The sequence below is a fragment of the Berghia stephanieae genome, chromosome 3 (genome assembly GCF_034508935.2).
Source record: "Berghia stephanieae isolate SIO BIC M18660-M18661 chromosome 3, UCSD_Bste_1.3, whole genome shotgun sequence".
NCBI lineage: Eukaryota > Metazoa > Mollusca > Gastropoda > Nudibranchia > Aeolidiidae > Berghia > Berghia stephanieae.
The window spans coordinates 7,982,768-8,002,453 of record NC_088362.1 but is presented as its reverse complement, the minus strand read 5'-3'; the positions used below and the strand labels follow the sequence as shown (position 1 = coordinate 8,002,453).

Below are 19,686 nucleotides of genomic sequence, written 5' to 3'. Positions count from 1 at the left end.
CTACCTTGAGTTTTCTTTTGGTTTTGGTTTATTCTTTCTTTTTAAAACTTGTCTAAAAGTGTTATGATCAGGAAATTTAATTTTGTATTGGTTGATACACTCCACACATGTAAAATATGAGTCGTTTGTTTTTGTCTTAAAAGGTTTTATGGGACTTGCAACATGACACATTTAGATCATTTCAGCGCCTGTAAAAATAAAAAGGAAGAAAATGGAATAGACAAAAAATTCTAGATTTACAATTAAAAGCACTCAAGAAAATTAAAACAAAGGGGAATGGTACAAATAGGGGACATGTGGATTCCAAGAGCATACCATCCGACAAAGAGGAACACACTAAAATGCTTTCATTATACTCAAAACAACAAATATATTAATACATAACAGTAACAGAGAGATGATTTACAATGAAAAAAAAACATTTCCCAAATACATTTAGTTTCCCTCCCAGCCAAAGACTATGACAAAACAAAAACAAAGACAAAAAGCAAGATGGAAAACAGATATAGAAGACACTCTTAGTGACCTCCCTGCCCACTATGGGAGGTTAGGAACCTGAAAAACATGGGTCATTAAGGTTGGGGGGGGGGGGGTAAAGATAAGCTTGAATAAAGCACAGATCAATATATATTTATATATAGATATCTGGTCTGATGCAAAAATCACAGTCTCACCAGGATATTTGCCGAACAGGTTTATGTTTGTTTGTTTGTTTTTAAGGGTTTTACGGCGCTTGCAACACATTTAGGTTATATCAGCGCCAGTAAAAAGGAAGAAAATGGGATAGTAAAAAGTTATAGAATTACAATAAAAGCACCCAAGAAAAAGTAAGACATAGGGGAACTGGGAACAAAGAGGGATCAGATGTAGATTCCAAGAGCAGACCACCAATGCACTTAGTTTGAGATCACCTAAAAGTCTCATCCAGACACAAGCACAGGTCCCATCTAAGAGGAATACACTCAAATGTTTACCAATCATTTAATATAATATGTAAACTCAACATAATACAATGCATAATAGAGAGATGATTTACAAGGAAAAAAATATCATCTCCCAAAACTATAACTATACATTCGACTGTTTCCCTCCCAGCCAAGGAGCTCCGGCAAGGATCAGGACAAAACTAAGTAATCTCATTCCAAGACAATGACAGGAAACAATTGGGAAACGGGTATGGGGGGATAGAAGACACAGCATGTACCTCCCTGCCCCCGAACAGGTTTAGTTGCTAACAATGTCTAATGCTAATATAATAATAATAATAACAATAACAACAACAACGACCTATTTGAAGTGAGTAAATTGTTTTCTAAATTTCAAAATCCTAAAATTCTCTAGTTCTGGTCATTTTGACTTTAAAACTCAATTTTCCTCATCTGAGCTTGTCGATTCCGACATAAAACCAGATTAATACAATGGGACACATATGGATGTTTGCAAGGAGTATACAATTTTTATTATGGGGGTCTTGATAGCTCAGCTGACCTTACATGCAAAGGGACATAGATCGATCCCAGGTGCAGTCAGGATTTTTTTCTGATCCCCCTGTCTACCCAGCAGTGAATGGGAAGCTGGGTCTGTTAGATCTGGTGGAAAATACTTTGTGATAAACTAGCGTCATATCCAAAGGATAACAAGCATTGTTTAACGCTATAGAAACTGGGATAAACTCCAGCTCCATGGGCCTAATGGCTCTGAAGGACTACTTTACTACTTATATAAGAGAGTTACATATATGGCCGGAACAAAATCATCCCAAAAATAACTATTTAAATAAAATATCTTTTCAATATAATACAGTTCAAACTCTATATAACGACAAATAGTAAATAGTAAAATAGTAAATAATGAATTTATATAGCGCCCAAACATCCACGTCAATCGTGCTCTGCGGCGCTTTACATAATAAAAATAAATATAAAAATGTTTAAAAACAACAAAATTAAAAATCACGACACTACATGATACATAATAAGCATGCATACAAAAAAACAAAAATCAAAGCAACATCTATTTTATGAGAAATAAGCCTCGCGGAACAACTCAGTCTTCAGACATTTCCTGAAAGATGTTAAATTTTCGCAGGACTTTGTCCGAGGACTAAGTGCGTTCCATAGGCGTGGAGCTATGAATGAAAAGGCGTTCTCACCGAAAGTGGATTTTGAGGTGGTAACTTTTAGAAGTTGGGACTGAGATGATCTTAAATTTCGAGTGGGTTCATATTTTTTAATCAGTTCCTGCAAATATTCAGGTGCCAATCCATCCAGACATCTAAAATCATAGCACAATATTTTAAATTCTATCCTATACTTCACAGGAAGCCAGTGCAATTCCTGGAGAACTGGTGTTATATGATCTTTTTTTTTTCGTTAATTTTATAAGTCTAGCCGCTTTATTTTGAATTTTTTGTAGTTGATGAATTAATCTACTTTGACAGCCAATGAGAAGGGAATTGCAATAATCTAATCTGCTAGTAATAAACGAATTAACAAGCATCTTTGTAATATCTTCATCAATATAATGTCTGATTCTTCCAATGTTTCTAATGTGATAGTTACAACATTGGCATATTTTTTTAACATGATCTTCCATGGATAACCCTTGATCTAAATACACCCCAAGATTTCTCACACAAGAACTAGGTTTAATAGCATTTTCACCCACTAGAATCTCATTTGTAGATATTTTTGAGAGTTGATACCTATTTCCAAAAATTATCATTTCCGTCTTGTCATCATTAAATTTAAGTTTGTTTAGTTTCATCCAATCCTTTATGTTAGCAATGCAATTTTCCATAACAGATACTGATGACAGCTCTGAATCATTATTAAGTAATGAACAAAATCATCCCAAAAATAACTATTTAAAATATCTTTTCAATATAATACAGTTCAAACTCTATATAACGATAACCCTGAACCAATTATTATATCAATGTCACTGTTACGTGTACTACATCATCAGGTGGTGACCCATTGTTTCTTTCATCTTTTCCCATACCCCCTGCTTTACACACTAAGGTGTCATGTCATCCCTTACCCTTCCTATCTCATGGTAAAACGAAAACTTTCTGCATTGTTCTCACTAGACTATTCAATTAAAAACCGAGACATCAAGTAATGTATGTCTAATGAAGAACATAACATGGGTAAAAATGAGCATTTGATGCAAAGCGGTACATTATTGTAAACTGAGCATTACGAGTTATCAGGCTGGCTAGTGTGATAGTTGGGGTATTACTGACAATTATTTGTTTGACACCTTTGGTAAAGCAAGCGTTTTAAATGTTTCAGGTTTTTAGACTTAGTTGTTCATGATTGGATATCTCTTGGTTTGAAAGCAATACAGTTCGTTTTAATACTCCGTGTCTTGATTTCAAAACAAAGTATCTTGAGTATCGAACTGCTCTGGTATCTTATTATAGCTTTACTGCTTATGTTCCGCTAGTAATATACAAAAGAGAGCATGGATGCAAGTAGGTTGGGCCAAAAAAGCCGGAAATCCATTTCCAACAAATCCAAAAAGCCTGAAACTTATTCTGAAATGTGACCTGCTGTATCAAAACAGTATTATCTCAGGGTGATCTAGACGCCGGAAATAAATTTAAATCAATTTCAAAAACCGGAAATCTTGCACCCATAAAAGAGAGGGATGAAAGAAGTCAAGGTCATGTAGGGAGTAAAATAGTTAAAGTGCACCATTAAGTAAGGTAACCCTTTTACTTTGTACATAGATTCTGAGACTATATGCCCGGTTACAGTGTAAATAGACACTCCCGTTTAATATATTAAACTTAAGAAGCTTAGGATTTCAAATCTATTTATTGGTCGGTGATTATATGGCACAATAGAGAGTAAGAGTTTTTTTCATGTTGCTGATAGAGTGGAGTGTATTTACTAGACTTTAACTTTTTTCCCCTCTGGCACACCATATGGAATCAAATCTCTACTTAACACATTGTAAGTTGCATATTGAATATCCTTTTTAGCATTTGTTCATACAATAAGTATAAAAGTGTCTATTCTGTTTTGCCACTAGTTGTCAGAAATTTAACTAATTTCTGATGTTGTATTTTCTAATGTCCATTATTCATTTCTGTAAATAGAGACGAACAATGAATCAAAATAAATATTCACACTTTGATATCTGTTTTGAGTTTTCATAATCAATAAATGCCATGTCTATTTGACAACAAACTTAAATGGCTTACCCAATTCTCTGATTATTTATTTATTTATTTTCTTTTAAAATTCATTCAAATGAATTTGAATATTTGTAGGTATTTTTTACTGGATCTGTAAACAATTGTTGCAAAGAGAATAAGTCCAATATATTTGAGATTGGCAGTAAAATTACTTAGGAAATACAAAAAAAGCTTTAAAGTAAAAAAATAAAGAACAAAAATGTTTAAATTCAGCTGCATGCAACATTCTTGTCACAATTATTAACATTGTAAGAGATTCGTCAACTTATCAATATAAGAACTAAAAAAAATTATGTGATCTATTTTGACCAAGTGATAAGTGTTAATAAAATCAAAAATCAGAAATTAAAAAGTGATAAAGTGACACAAACATACTTTTACAGCTGCACTGTATTAACATGTCAAATATGAAAAGACAACTCACCAGAAACTAGTGATGAAAAAGGATTTAAGGAGTGCGATTATTTATAAATTTAACAAATAAAATTTGATTTAAAATCGAAGTGGCTCAATACAGTGGATTTTGATATGTGTGCGGGTTAGTAGTATATTTCAAGTCATTGCGATACAGGGCAGTGGTGTCCCTTCCTTCTCTGATGGCATGATACCGCTCCCTCAGCACATAGGCAGCTGCTTTAGGCTGTCTTTGGCGTGTCAAAATCCCCTTTTTATTTCCAACAACTCGTCTCACATCTGCACAGAGAATAAATAAGACATAACCAGTGGCGGTTCTAGCCTATTTACAGTGGTGGGGCAAAGAGGATTCGGTCATATATATATATATATATATATATATATATATATATATATATATATATATATATATATATATATATATATATGATATATATTTATATTATATTTTTTATTATTATTTTGATTTTTTTTTTTTTTTAAATAAAAATTTTTTTTGATTTTTTTTTTCGCCTTTAAACAAAAAATATTCCAACCACCAATAATCACATTCACAATGAAATGACAATACCAGTAGATTTTAATTCTTCCAAACGTAATCAAAAATGAATCACGAAAGAGAATACAACTAAAAAATAAAGCGACGAGACATAATGCGACAACACCTTGACAATACAAGTCCATTTCCTTCACTCGAAAAATTAAAGAGATGCTTTAATCCCTCAACGGCGATATTAATTTGCTTTTACATATTTCTGGTTTTCAGTAGTACGTAGTAACCTTAAAGTTTTCATGGAGAAGCAACAACAGCGATATGACTCGAGTTTCATTCAGAGCTCAAATTGCATAATTTTTACTGCTGTCTTGGTGGTCAGAATGATTGTGCCGGTGGTGGTAGTGGTTGGAATAGTGGTAGCGGTGGTGGTGGTGGTGGAGGAGGAGGAGGAAGACGAGGCGGTGAGGGGTAATTATGGTAGTGGTTTTGGTGGTGCTGTTGGTTAGAATGATAGTTGTGGAGACGATGACGGAAATTGTATGATGATGTTGATATTGTTTTTATTGCTATTGTTGTACTTGTTGTTAATATTGTTGTTGTTGTTGTTGTTGTTGTTAATGATGATGATGATGATGATGATGATGATGATGATGATGATGATGATTATGATGACAACGACGATGTCGTCGACAATGATGGTTACCATACGATATTACAAAATTTATTCAATCTTAGGCTTTCGCCAATTAATCATACAATTTGATGACCACATACATGAAAGTGGAAAATAATGGCAAATGGGACCAAACAATAAACTGATACCATTAATAACCACCAAAAAAAATACAACAATAGTAATACCACCAATACGTACAATAATAATATACAATGATAATAATAATATAATAATAATAATAATAATAATAATAATAATAATAATAATAAAAATATTAATAATAATAATAATAATAATAATAATAAAATAATAATAATAATAATAATAATAATAATAATAATAATAATAATAATAATAATAAATAATAATAATAATAATAATAATAATAATAAATAATAATATATAATAATAATATTACCATCATCATTACTACTACCACCACCGCTACCACTATACCACCATCACCATCATTATTACGTTTCCAATTATTTTTTCTCGTTTTTAAAAATTTGATATCTATCAAAACAGACGAAAATTCCGGTGATTTTTTTAAAGGGTAGTTAAAATATCTACGATTTTATTAGCCCTGAAAACTACGATTTTTATTTTCCTATCTAAAGTAGGCAGGTCTGCTATGACAAGTATCAGTATCAGTTCCATAATCAAAATAAGACAAACAAAAACAACGTTTATTTAATATTAGGCTTTCGCCAATACTTCATACAATATAATTAAGACAAAATAATGTTACCAATCTCTCCTCATGTATTCGTTTGACTATCGTCACAATAATTACCGTGTTATCTTTGCTCCTTACCCAACCAATCCCTTGCTTCCCGCCTCTTCATCGCGAACCATCTTATGTGTGTATTAGCTTCAGGACGGGCAAGTACGGAATCTGCCCACCCTTCCTTTAAAGGTATTTATTTCCTCTATAACTTAGAATTCAACTATCTCCTTACTCAGAAGAGTATTTCTCGTATACTAATTCAATTGTTGAGAAAACCAAAATGGTGGTTGTATTTTATATATTTATTTAGTCGTGACTTTTGAATAAAAGTGTTTTGTTTTATTAGAGGGAATACAATAGAAAATTACATTGTTTTGCAAAATTATTTAGTCTGGCAATAAAAATACTGCGGTAATTACTTTAAGAATAATAAAAAAAAAGAATTAACAAATTAATTTGTTAAAAAACAAAACAAAAAACAACAACAAAAAACAACAACAACAACAACAAACAAATAAGAAAACAATTTAAATAAATGAGTTTTGAGAAACACTAAAGAAAACGAGGGAAAAAAAAAGAAATAATTTAAATGGATAAACAAATATATTAAAACAACACAAACTAATACTAAATTGATATAATATTAGTAAATTAATAAATTTAATTCAATACTGGAACCTTCACAGCACAAGTAAGGCAATAAATAAGAAAAAGTTCGTTTGCCAAAATCTCTATTTAGTGTACACTGGTTAATAAGGTGGGCTCATTTGAATTAGCCCGACCTAGTACTAGAGAGGCCAGACAGCAAAATCACCGTCAGGCGACGTGACGATGAGATGACGATGTGGGCGGAGTGGAGTGGAGTGGTTGGGGGGGGGGGGGGGGTGATAAAAAGAACAGGAGCGCATCCTGGTTTATGCATTACGGGGTGCATGGTGATTCGCAATCTATCAAAGATACACACAAATTGATTTCAGTACGAAGTATCAATTTTAAGTAGTAACTTTTGAAATTATCTAATTTAAATTTGATTATTTCGGACCTGGTAATACAGCATATAACTTGAAAAAACAGGCTGGTATTTGCCCACCCTGCCCATTATTACCAGCCGTCCCTGGACATAACATTCATATATCTATAAGGTAGGGGGCCCGAATTTCGACACCATGTGACCTTGTTTAAAACCTTGCTGCTCGGTTTGTTTTCAAGCTATTGACACGTGGTTTGTACCGTCAAATAGATAAATGATTTTTCTTTAATGTCAGATAAATTAATATATCCTACCTTTCCATTTATGCTTGCAATTTTAATTTTTTGAGGTGTGTAATTTTTTTCTGAGGGTGGCCCTAATTTCGACACCTACATCACGAGTTCTACACATGCAATGGCGTATCTTACTTAGGTAAAAGGTCCACAGCTCTTTTCTCTCAGTCTTATTTCAATATATTAATATTATATTTTACCTCACCAAAATGATAAATCATGAGATAGTTTGTCCTTATCAAATATGTATTCTTATTTTTAACAAATCTCAAAAACACCGACTTTTCCTGGAGGGTGTTGAAATTAGGGCCATCCCTTAAAATTTTACAAATTGGCAGGTGTTGAAGCGGATTTCGTGAACTGTAAGTTTACGCATGAAAAAATAAAATTGTCCATCCATTTATTATTAAAAAAGTAGATGAAACAGAAAGAAAATTTTTCGGCGGTTAAGATGATATCATTGTTATTATGTCCGATAACATAAATTTTGGTGAAAAACAGGTTTGAAAGCAGGCTCTCTAGGAGTGTCGACTTTAGGATCCGTGTCGAAAATCTGGCCCCCTACCTTATATAATATCCAATGCGTTTCTAGTTTTGTCACAATGTGACCTTTTTCTCAAAAGGTTATTATGTCAGCGTAACTGGCCGAGAATTAAATTTATGGCCAAAAAAATATATATGAAATTAGGGTTTAATTAGAATGCTTTATTGGGGAAAATGAATATGTTTCATAAGGTGCCCAAAACTAAAATGTCTTTTTTTATCATCTAAACTTTAGATCCACTTTTTGGCATTCTCTGCATCCCACTGGATTAAGTCAGTGGGTTAGAAATGGTCTGCAACTAAATACTTTCATACTCATAAATCAAAATCACAGAGATCTATTATCATACTTCATTGAGGGTCTTAATGCGACAGGGCCAACTTCTGAGTCACTTTTGGGTTTAAAAAATCGATTGCAATAAAATAATTAACACATTCGAAGAGACTGGAATCAGGAATTCAAATCCAGCACTTGAAGCTTGTAAGGGGAGATAACTAAATTGAGAGAGCACTGGCCTCACAAATAAAGGGGTCGGAATTAGTCTCTGGTTCAGTTCAATTTTTTTTTTACCCCTTTATTCACCTAAAAGAAATTGAGCTTTTTATATAGCGCAATATCCACTTAACGTGCTCAAAGCGCTTTACAAGGGACCCCTGGTCAACAGCAACATTTAACATGTAGGACGGGACATGACGCCTGTTAGGCGATATTACAATTTTTCAGACAAAGACAACGCTGTTAACGGCCAGGTACTCATTTTACACCTGAGTACGGTGAGAGAATGTGAGTAAAGAGTCTTAGCCAAGGACTCAACTATGCGCTGAGCGCTAGGCTCGAACCCAGGACCTTCCGATCCGAAAGCGAGTGTCATACCACTAGACCACATAGCCGCATAAAGTACCTAAAAGTATTTTGGTAACAAAGTGTGCTAGATTTGGTGGAAAGTGCTTTGAAATAGTCTAGCATCCTATACAAAGGGTACCAGGCAATATACGTGTCCATTTAATACTGCACAAACTGGTATAAACTCCTGCTCCACGGTCCTGTTCGCTCTGAGAGACTATTAGGCATTACTACTACTCAGCTAAAACACCAAATCATTTCAGTGATGCAATAATTAATGTATCAGTCTGCCCAAAACAACCATGAATCGTCCCCTAGTGAGAAACCTCTATTTATAAGAAATCTGTGTATATGTAAATGCTTAATACTAATACTAATACTAATAATAATAATAATAATAATAATAATAATAATAATAATAATAATAATAATAATAATAATAGTAATAATGATTAAAAGTGTCTACCTCTCGAACAGAACAGTTCTAAAATTGTTTGAACATTTATATAATTTAATCAGCAGTGTAAGAGAGATGGCGCCTCTCTCATGATGTCTAGTATCATGATGTTGAACTAAGAGGATATTATCTTTACAGTGCACCATGTATGTATGAGTATGAGGGTGGGATATGGGATGGTGAATGCTAATAAATGTGATCAATACAGAACTGTTGAATCAATCAATATCTGAAACACCCGAGACCCTTCTTGAATTATTTAAGATATTCAGGCTGTAGTGAAATTAAAATTTTCAAAGACTCTCTCTCTCTCTCTCTCTCTCTCTCTCTCTCTCTCTCTCTCTCTCTCTCTCTCTCTCTCTCTCTCTCTCTCTCAAACACACATACACACCACCCATATGCATACAAACACACACAAATACAGAATCTCCTCAATAACGTTTGTTATCTACTTCAATGATTTTTAATGATCATACTTTACTGACATCAAGTTCAAAATCTGAATGTGTCTTATTATTTTCTTACCTTGAGCAGTCATAAAGTCCGCGAAATTCCATACCATTTCTCCAACCAAATACTTAGATCTAACTTCATCGAACACTTTATGGTACTCTATCAAAAGTTCTGTTTGATAATCTTCTGTAAAGATATAAGTTGGCACCTATAAAAGGGAATAAAAAAAAGAACAATTTTAATATAACACTCTTTTGAGAATGTGTAGTAAAAAACAGTGCATGTGTGCAAGAGGAATGCTAAATGGCTTTTGTAAAATCAAAACGGCAAATACATTTTAAATGTCAAAATTTATCACAACCTAGTTTATTTCTTTTTAGAATAGATCAAATCAAAAGTTTAGACTGCAGTAAAATAGTTCCAATTTCAAAGGTATATTTTAGGTTATTGCCAATTAAAATCATAAATTAACTCAAATAACAAATGAAAACAAAGTAAAATCAATGACATTGTATATAAAAATCATGTGTACAATTATAATTAATCGCCCTATAAATTATAAATGAAAATAAGTTACATGAACGACATCTCAAGGCAAAAGTAGGTCTAAATGAAGAAAAAATTGTGGTAGCCTTTCATCTTTTTTATTTCCAATGTCCTGATAACAGAATTAATATAAACACTACAGAAATATTGCACATAATCTTTTAAGAACTCAGCTTATTTTTCTCAGACACTTCCTGGGTTATTCTCTGGAAAATATGTACAACTTCGTAAACTTAACATGATATATTAAAATCAAGTAGCACCCTAGTAATAAACTGAGCAATTAAAGCTATGTTTGAAAGAAGAAAGAAGTTAATTTTTTGACATGAAATATATGGGGAAAAAAATTCTTTGGGCAAAAATTATTCTTTATAGATTAAGTCATTTTGTCTGCTCTTGATTTCAAGTCAGTCTGTTGACAGACGGATAAATATGGAATATTTTAATAATCCACTAACCCTATGAAGGCCTGGAATTGTATCCGCTCCATATTCTGTGAGAATTATTGGTTTCTTGTATAACTTTCTGAATCCTTCAAACTGTCCAAGCAGCTGTTGTCCAATCACTTCTAAATGACCAGTGTCGTGGTACCAGCCATAGTAACGATTGATGCACACCACATCCACATAGGGCATCTGGATGAAACAGTCGTCAACAAGATTTAATGTTAATGGTTTTTAATTCCTATTATAACATCCCCTTTTGTAGTCTCTAATAGGAATAAACTGGTCAAGCTTAAAATGCATTAAAGACAATTTATGACGTAATCGTGTTATCGATTTAAACAATTTATATCGAAGGTCAAGGTAAGAAGTCATTTAATTTATCAAAAGATTAATGATCCTGACCTTCACCTTTTAGGATAATTTTTGTGCCTCTGCACCAAACTGAACTTGTATTGAACATGTTACGTCATTTAAATTATGCAAACAGAGGGGAGTAATTCGCAACAATGGGATTTTTGTTTTTGTTTTCACACTTTGAATGAAACTAAAATTGGTTGCTAATCTCGTCTTCAATTTAGATCCTATCTAATATTTTGATATATATTGACTATTACAATGATTTTTATAGGAAACTGTACAACTGGGGTGTTAAAATGCAGTTTTTACCAATATGAATATTTCATTACCTCAGAGATAGCCCTCCCAAGGTCGGGCCAGCCCTCGGTCCAAAAATTCAATAAAGGTCCAAAACTGTATAAAAAGTCATTTTATAAGTTTTATTTGGAATAATTCTTCTCTCAATAATAAATTTTATATCAATTTCAAGTCAAAAGTCAGCAGTTGATGCATCACTTTTAGAAATCAAAGAAAAACACAACGATTTAAAATCATAATAACAATGACGGTCTAGATAATTAAAACCTCAAATTACGATTTTACTTTTGAGTTAAAAAGTGTGTCAAACTCAAATGTTTGAAATTTAAAAGGATTTGACTTTTGGCTTGATCATTATAATGTGCAATTTTGATTCTCCCCTCTCATCCTAAAAAAATAGCATTCCCCCCCTCCTCTCTCTCTCTTCTCCCCCCTCCCTCCATCTCGCCTTTCTTTCCTCAGAGTATATAAACACAGACATGTATAATTCATACACACAAACTTATACACAGTCAGACAACTCCTGTATAATCGGTTGTTGTATTTGTAGCGGCAATTTCAGTCATGGCAATATTATACTTACAACTAAATCGTCAAAAGATTTTGAACTGACAAAAGTGACCGGTCTCTTGGACAAATCTAAATTCTTAGTGTGCTGTATAACAGACCTGGGGATTAAAAAGACAGGTTCATTTTGATGAATAAAAACTCAATAATAAATTCACAACAAGTAACAATTTATACAACACAGATATGACTCATTACAGTTTCAATGAGTTTCAGTGATAAAGTAATGCACTTAATATAATTTACTGAACTAATGTTATTAAGAAAGGTTTCTTTAAAAATTTAGAAAAACGGTAGGGCTGCCTGAAGCCGGTGATCGTAAAATACTAACGAAAGAGTGAAAATGGAGAGGTTTCGTATGGGAACAAAACAGACAATGGACGTTTCGGGTACACGTTAATTTGTGTATTGTTGTGCTGACGAAGGGTTTGTATCCGAAACGTCCATTGTCTGTTTTGTTCCCATACGAAGCCTCTCCATTTTCACTCTTTCGTTAGTATTTAAAAATTTAACAGTTTTTTCCGAACATTTAGATCATAGAAAATGAGGATTTAAAAACGTTGCCCTGTAAAATGACACGAACGGGGCAAAGCTTTAAAGTTTGAGGTCTTGAGATAATTTCTCATAATCCTGAACTTAATGATGACTAAAAACTAGTTAAAGGCATAAATTCATTATTCATTCAAACATGTTGTTTGTTTTTAAGGGTTTTATGGCGCTTGCAACTCATTTAGGTTATATCAGCGCCAGTAAAAAGGAAGAAAGTGGGATAGTAAAAAGTTCTAGAATTACAATTAAAAAGCACCCAAGAGAAAGTAAGACAAAGGGGAACTGGGAACAAATAGAAGACAAAGGGGAACTGGGAACAAATAGGGATCAGATGTAGATTCCAAGAGCATACCACCAATGTACTTAGTTTGAGATCAACTATAAGTCTCATCTGGACACAAGCACAAAATCCAGCAAAGAGGAATACACTCAAATGCTTACATTATACATTCAAAATAAATATAATAATAATAATACATAACAGAGAGATGATTTACAATTTACAAGGAAAAAAATGTCATCTCCCAAAACAATAACTATGCATTTGACTGTTTCCCTCCCAGCCAGGACTCCGACCAGGGCCAGGAAAAAACCAAGTAATCTCATTCCAAGACAAAGACAGAAAGCAGGTTGGAAAACAGATATAAGGGTATAGAAGACACAGTATGTACCTCCCTGCCCGCTTTGGAAGGTCAGGATCCCCACCCAGTTCATTCAAACAGTAAGCTTGCTCTTATAGCAAATTCTAATAGTTAGGATATGACAACATCCAAGCGAGCATACAAAAATAACTTACTTGAAATAAGGAACTGCTTCCTCATACTGACTGCCTGGCTCATTAGCAACAGACCACATGATGACAGATGGGTGGTTTTTATCTCGACGAACTAATTCGTTCATCACACTCAAGTGGTGTTTCAAGGAAATTGGCCCCATGTTACTTCTAGAATTATGATTTAAAAATAAAGAGAACAACAAGAGATGAAGTGAATAGAAAAGTGCCAGAAGACAATAGAGAATAAAAAGCTTTCGGCGGTTGATGGGGTTTGAACCCGCGACCTTATTAGTACGATAACTCCGCCTGGCCGGTGAGAGCGTGACTCTACCGTATGAGCTATCGTGGATCAAACCCCATCAACCGGCGAAAATTTTATTCTCTACCGTCTTCTGGCACTTTTCTATTCACTTCATCTCTTGTTGTTACCAACATAAGTGCCTGCTCCACTCACTTTTCTGATTTAAAAATAAAGCAACTAAAAAATAAAAGCAAAAACAAATTGTGTAGTAAATCCAATGGCAATGAGTCTTTCTTCTTTTACTCATATTATTTTTAAAAAATCAGTATTATCTGTTCTATATTAATTTTTTTTTTAAATAAAAAAAATTGAGCTTTATATAGAGCAATATCCACTAAATGTGCTCAAAGTGCTTTAAAAGGGGTCCCTGGTCAACAGCAACATTTAACATGTAGGACGGGACATGACGCCTGTTAGATGATATTACAATTTTTCAGACAAAGACAACGCTATTAACGGCCAGGTACTCATTTTTCACCTGAGTATGGTGAGAGAATGTGAGTAAAGAGCCTTTTCCAAGGACTCAACTATGCGCCGAGCACGAGGCTCGAACCCAGGACCTTCCGATCCGAAAGCGAGTGTCATACCACTAGACCACATAGCCGCAAATAATCCAAGTCTGAAATGAAATTGGGTTTCATATTGGCTGATTGGGGAATAGATAAAGCATTCAGAAGTTCATTGATAATAAAAATATTGCTGATTGAAGCTCGAAGGAAAAAAAATCATGATAAGAAATGAAATGAAAGCTTCAATTAATTGAATGAAAACAGATAATGTGGACGTTTCCGGTTTCCTCTTAATCAACAAAACACGATGAATGAAAGAAACACTCAAGATGAATGAGAAATTTGAGAATGGTGTAGTTAAAGTAAATGAACAAGAACAATCAAATCATTGTTATTGTTTATTTACTTAACTACCCCATTCACATATTTCTCATTCATCTTTAGTGTTTCTTTCATTCATCATGTTTTGTTCATAAAGGGGACATTATTTGTCTTCGTTCAATAAATTGAAGCTTACATTTCATTAATTATTGTTACTTTTTAAAAGTTCATTGAGTATGGTGAAAAGACAGAAATGTGATATATAAATAACCATATTTACCATTTTAATTTATATGGTAAAAAGTTAGCACTTTTTAATGTATTGTATAGTATTGATTAAGAGCTAATAGGCTTTTCTTTAACAACCTTAAAATGCTCTGTGACACTTTCATGCATATAATTTTCAAAGCTATATAAACAACATTCATTGTTAATTGGACAATATTGAGTATATAATCACGATTTCCCATTATTAAACATATAATACACAAATAAGTGTCATAGTCAAGATTCGTAGTACAATTTTTGCTATTAACATTAATTTGACACGTCCACATTTGTAAATTCGAGAGTGTCAATTAATTAATGTACAAAATGCAAATAATATCCAATGTCATGGTACATCTTATGACTCTCCATTTGCCTAATTTACTTGTCTCCTTTTTAATTCCTCAATCAGAGGAATGTTTGTTTTTATGTTTTTAAGGATTTTACGGCGCTTGCAACACATTAAGGTCATATCAGCGCCAGTAAAAAGGAAGAAAATGTGATAGTGAAAAGTTATAGAATTACAATTAAGACAAAGGGGAATTGGTTCAAATAGGAAACACATGTTGATTCCAAGAGCACACTATCAGTGTACTTAGTTTGAGATCACCGAAAAGTCTCATCCAGACACAAGCACAGGTCCCAACTAAGAGGGATACACTCAAATGTTTACAAATTATATATAACACGTAAAAAAACATAATACAGTTCATAACAGAGAGATGATTTACAAGGAAAAAAATATCATCTCCCAAAACTCCCAGCTAGGGTATCCAGCCAGGGCCAGGACAAAACCAAGTAATCTCATTCCAAGACAAAGACTGACAGCAATTGGAAAACAGACACAGAGTGATAGAAGACATAGCAAGTACCTCCCTGCCCACTATGGGAGGTCAGGAACCCCACCCAGCAATCAGAGGAATGAATACATATCAATTTATGATTAAGAAAAACTCACGGGTATTTGATTCCGACTCCTGGCGACTCATCAATTACAGCCACTCCTTGTCTGTCAGCAAATTGCATGATTTCCTCTGCGTAAGGGTAGTGTGAGGTACGGAAACAATTGACACCTAACCACCTAAGCATATTGAAATCTTTGGTTATGACAACAGAATCCAAGCCCTTTCCTCGAATCTATTGAGACAAGAAAAGAAACAAACTATTGTAACAGAGTAAATCAGATCTCTTAAATACTCCAAAACCCAGTTATAAATATTGCCATTTTGTTTTCAACACTTGAATAATTTTTAGGAAAAAATGAGCAATCATATATATCTTGTTGTCATAAAAATCTATTTGTGATTTAAAAAAAAATTGCAACCACTCTGTAACTGATCATAAAATTAAATTATGTAGTCCTATCAAATCGAAGGTAACAAGTATTTTTCACAATTTTGATGGGCACGAAGAATCATTGGAGTTTTAGGTTTGGAGGTATGGCTAATGAATGACACTTTATGTATAATCTGTATGTCGCTTAAAGAACCACTGTGGACAGTGCAAAATTGAACCCTTGGAAAGATCTCTTTACTCACAATCACATTTTCTTACCATAGTCAAGTATACAATCAGTACCAGACTGGTAATAGCATTGTTTCTGATTAAAAAGAAATTAAAGCAGGGCCTTATAGACTGCATGTCTAATCCCATATGTTCAATGTCGATATTGCATCAGGATCCCTTGTAAAACAGTCTGAGCATAATAAGTGGATATTATGTTACCTAAAAGCTAATGCCTGCCTTATTCTTAAATGATATGTAAATTATGGGATGACATAGTATTTTTTTACAACTCACATCTGAATCCTCATGTTTGCCTAAACCTCTGCAGTAAAACTTTTTGTTGTTGATTAAAAATGAGTCTTCAGTAACTTCCAATACACGAACCCCAAAAGGCAGCCGGTATACATCTCCATTCGCATTTACCTAATTCAAAAGAAAAAATGCAGTTAAGAATATTATTACTTTTAGTTGACAATTGTACAGAATGGTTAGGGTAATCAAATCATGACAAAAATTGATAAACCATTAGTCATTAATTCGTGATTAAGTTGTGAAAAAGAATCTTTGTCTATTTTTAAACGTTCGCTTAAAACATATCTGTTTTGATTTTAGTAGATGGTATGAGAAGCAAGATAGGTTTGGTTTGTGTTGTGTGTTGTTTGTGTGTGTGTGTGCTTGTGTGTGTGTAAATGAGTATGTTTCAGCCAAAGTAATTTGTAATTTAAGCGCTTAGAGTCTGGTGTCTCAGAGTTATAGCGCTATATAAATTTTCAGCATTATTATTATTATTATTATTATTATTATTATTATTATTATTATTATTATTATTATTATTATTATTATTATTATTATTATTATTATTATTATTATTAATTTCTGTGATAGCAAAAATAGACAAATGCTGATAAGTTCAGATTCACAAGAACAAAGGATTTTTCAAAGTTTCCCATTACTAGAGGTTATATTGCACTGCTAAAAAATTAGATAGAATCCTGTCAAATACTTACTTGAAGAGTATACATGTACCCAACAGATGCATTCATGCCGTAAGGCCACCATAAATTAGCAAATGGAATTCTCAGAATACCAGAGAGGTTTACTTTTTTGGCCACAACAATTCCCGATGCATCCAAAACTTCCACCAGATTAGGTCCCTGGCTCGATCCAGTGACATTGATGTTATAGGCAACATACCCTGTTTGATGGAATATAGCAACAATTACAATATTGGCCGTTTTTATGTTAAGCAGTACCCGTGGACAGAGCAGTTGTACATTTTGTAAACAGAGTGATTGAAGCCCTACATTGCCAAATATTCTTGAGTGTTAGGGTTAGCCATGAAATTAGCCTCGAAGTGAGTATTCCATTTCATTCTTTGTGAAGAAACATAATATCAATTTACAGTTCTATCTGGTTGACCATGTCTGTCATGGAAACAATTAGTGTTGTTGACTAGGGTGAGGTCTACTCACAATGTTGTGAGCTGAAATCAAGACTGAAAAGATCTATCAGGCCTGTAAATAGCTGGTGAAAAAATTGTCTGAACTTTTTGAACACGCGAAAATAGACCAGCTGGACAAAACTTTGGATTAACAAACACAACACAGATTTGACACATCAACTGTTTAGTCAAATGATGTCATCCCTCCCCCCCCCCCCCCCCAGTTAATTTATAATAGAATAAGCAGGTCCTTATTTCATGCTACAAATGAATCACAATTATTTGAGAGAGTACACACATTGATGGTCTCCAGTCTGAGCTAATTGTAAAATGAAAGGAAGAGAACAATTCCTACTTTGTTAAAGGGTGTGTCGTGCTTGACACAAGAAGCTATTGTGTTAATTTTTAAAGAAAATTCTTTCGTTTATTTGGGTTAATTCTTAAAGAAGTAATAGTTATAGTAGTAGTAGTAGTAGTGGTAGTAGTAGTAGTAGTAGTAGTAGTAGTAGTAGTAGTAGTAGTAGTAGTAGTAGTAGTAGTAGTAGTAGTTGTAGTAGTAGTAGTAGTAGTAGTAGTAGTAGTAGTAGTAGTAGTAGTAGTAGTAGTAGTAGTAGTAGTAGTAGTAGTAGTAGTAGTAGTAGTAGTAGTAGCTGTCATGTGAGAAAGAAGAATAAAGAGAAAAAACAATCACTGTTGTAATGGAAAGAAAACTTTTGCTATTAAGCATTCATTCATCTTTTCATTTGAAGAAAAATATTTAGTTCACATTCATTATTCCGGTTCACTTCCGACCGGATACAAAGAGAGCGTTGAAACGGAGATTGTGAACTGGAAAATTTGTGTGAACCAGAAAATTTGTGTGTGTCGGTAGCAAAATAGAGAGAAACAGCGCGTCCAACATGCTGTGTGTGTTAGTTAATTACTGAGGACACGTGTGTCAAATTTGGATTCAACAACCCAGTTCCAATAAAACAATCATTTCATAAAGGTCAATAAAAATCCCATTAATTAATTCTGCCAATTTTAGCCATCCATCTGGCATTCAATGATCTGACCTTTAACTCCATTGTCTCTGAGGTTCGTTGTACTCATATAAGTAACACACACACACACACACACACACACACACACTCTTCTCTCTCTCTCTCTCTCTCTCTGAGTGCCACCGCCTCCCTGCTTTGAAAGCTGTTGATTACACTAAAAGCAAAAACGTATATTGAGAGGAAAAGTATTTCTTCAAGATTTTCATTAAAATATTATTTTTTAAAATAACTAACAAACAAATGAAACCAAAAACAGAAATACCATTAAAAAATTTTTTTTTTTAAATACAAAGGTAAACCCAAAAAACCCAAAACTAAAAGCATTTTTATTTCAATTCAATGTTCAATAACTGTACCATTGTCATCGTTGACATCTGTGACCAAGGTAATATCATCAATGTAGTTTGATGGAGTTGTGTACAGCCTCACGTGTCTATGTATTCCTCCATAGTTGAAAAAATCCATCTGGAGCTCTTGAACAAAATAACCCGCTGGGTATCTAAAAAAAAAGTTTTCAGAGTTTTTTCTTTTCTTTAATCAACATAATTTAAATATATTTGAAGGACATCTAAAATTTTAATAATAATCAAAACAGTTTCTTCATGTCCACACACATTCATATGTTTATATATTCATATATGATTATAGTTGATTAAAAGAACAACATTTGCAATTTTA

The 19,686-nt window shown here is 33.3% G+C and overlaps 1 protein-coding gene across 2 annotated transcripts in view; it reads right to left on the bottom strand.

The window, feature by feature from the left end:
* Nucleotides 1–10: 10 nt before the first annotated feature.
* LOC144967107 (beta-glucuronidase-like) overlaps nt 11–19,686 on the bottom strand; it is a 27,630-nt gene continuing 7,954 nt past the window's right edge. For both annotated transcript variants that reach the window (XM_078903945.1, XM_078903944.1), the window contains exons 5-13: nt 19,365–19,507; nt 17,532–17,719; nt 16,819–16,947; nt 15,977–16,155; nt 13,642–13,788; nt 12,313–12,397; nt 11,088–11,264; nt 10,156–10,291; nt 11–4,900 (exon numbers count right to left, since the gene is read on the bottom strand). In XM_078903945.1, the coding sequence (XP_078760071.1) occupies nt 4,716–4,900; nt 10,156–10,291; nt 11,088–11,264; nt 12,313–12,397; nt 13,642–13,788; nt 15,977–16,155; nt 16,819–16,947; nt 17,532–17,719; nt 19,365–19,507 (1,369 nt within the window). In that variant the 3' untranslated portion in view covers nt 11–4,715. The remainder of the gene's footprint in view (nt 4,901–10,155; nt 10,292–11,087; nt 11,265–12,312; nt 12,398–13,641; nt 13,789–15,976; nt 16,156–16,818; nt 16,948–17,531; nt 17,720–19,364; nt 19,508–19,686) is intronic.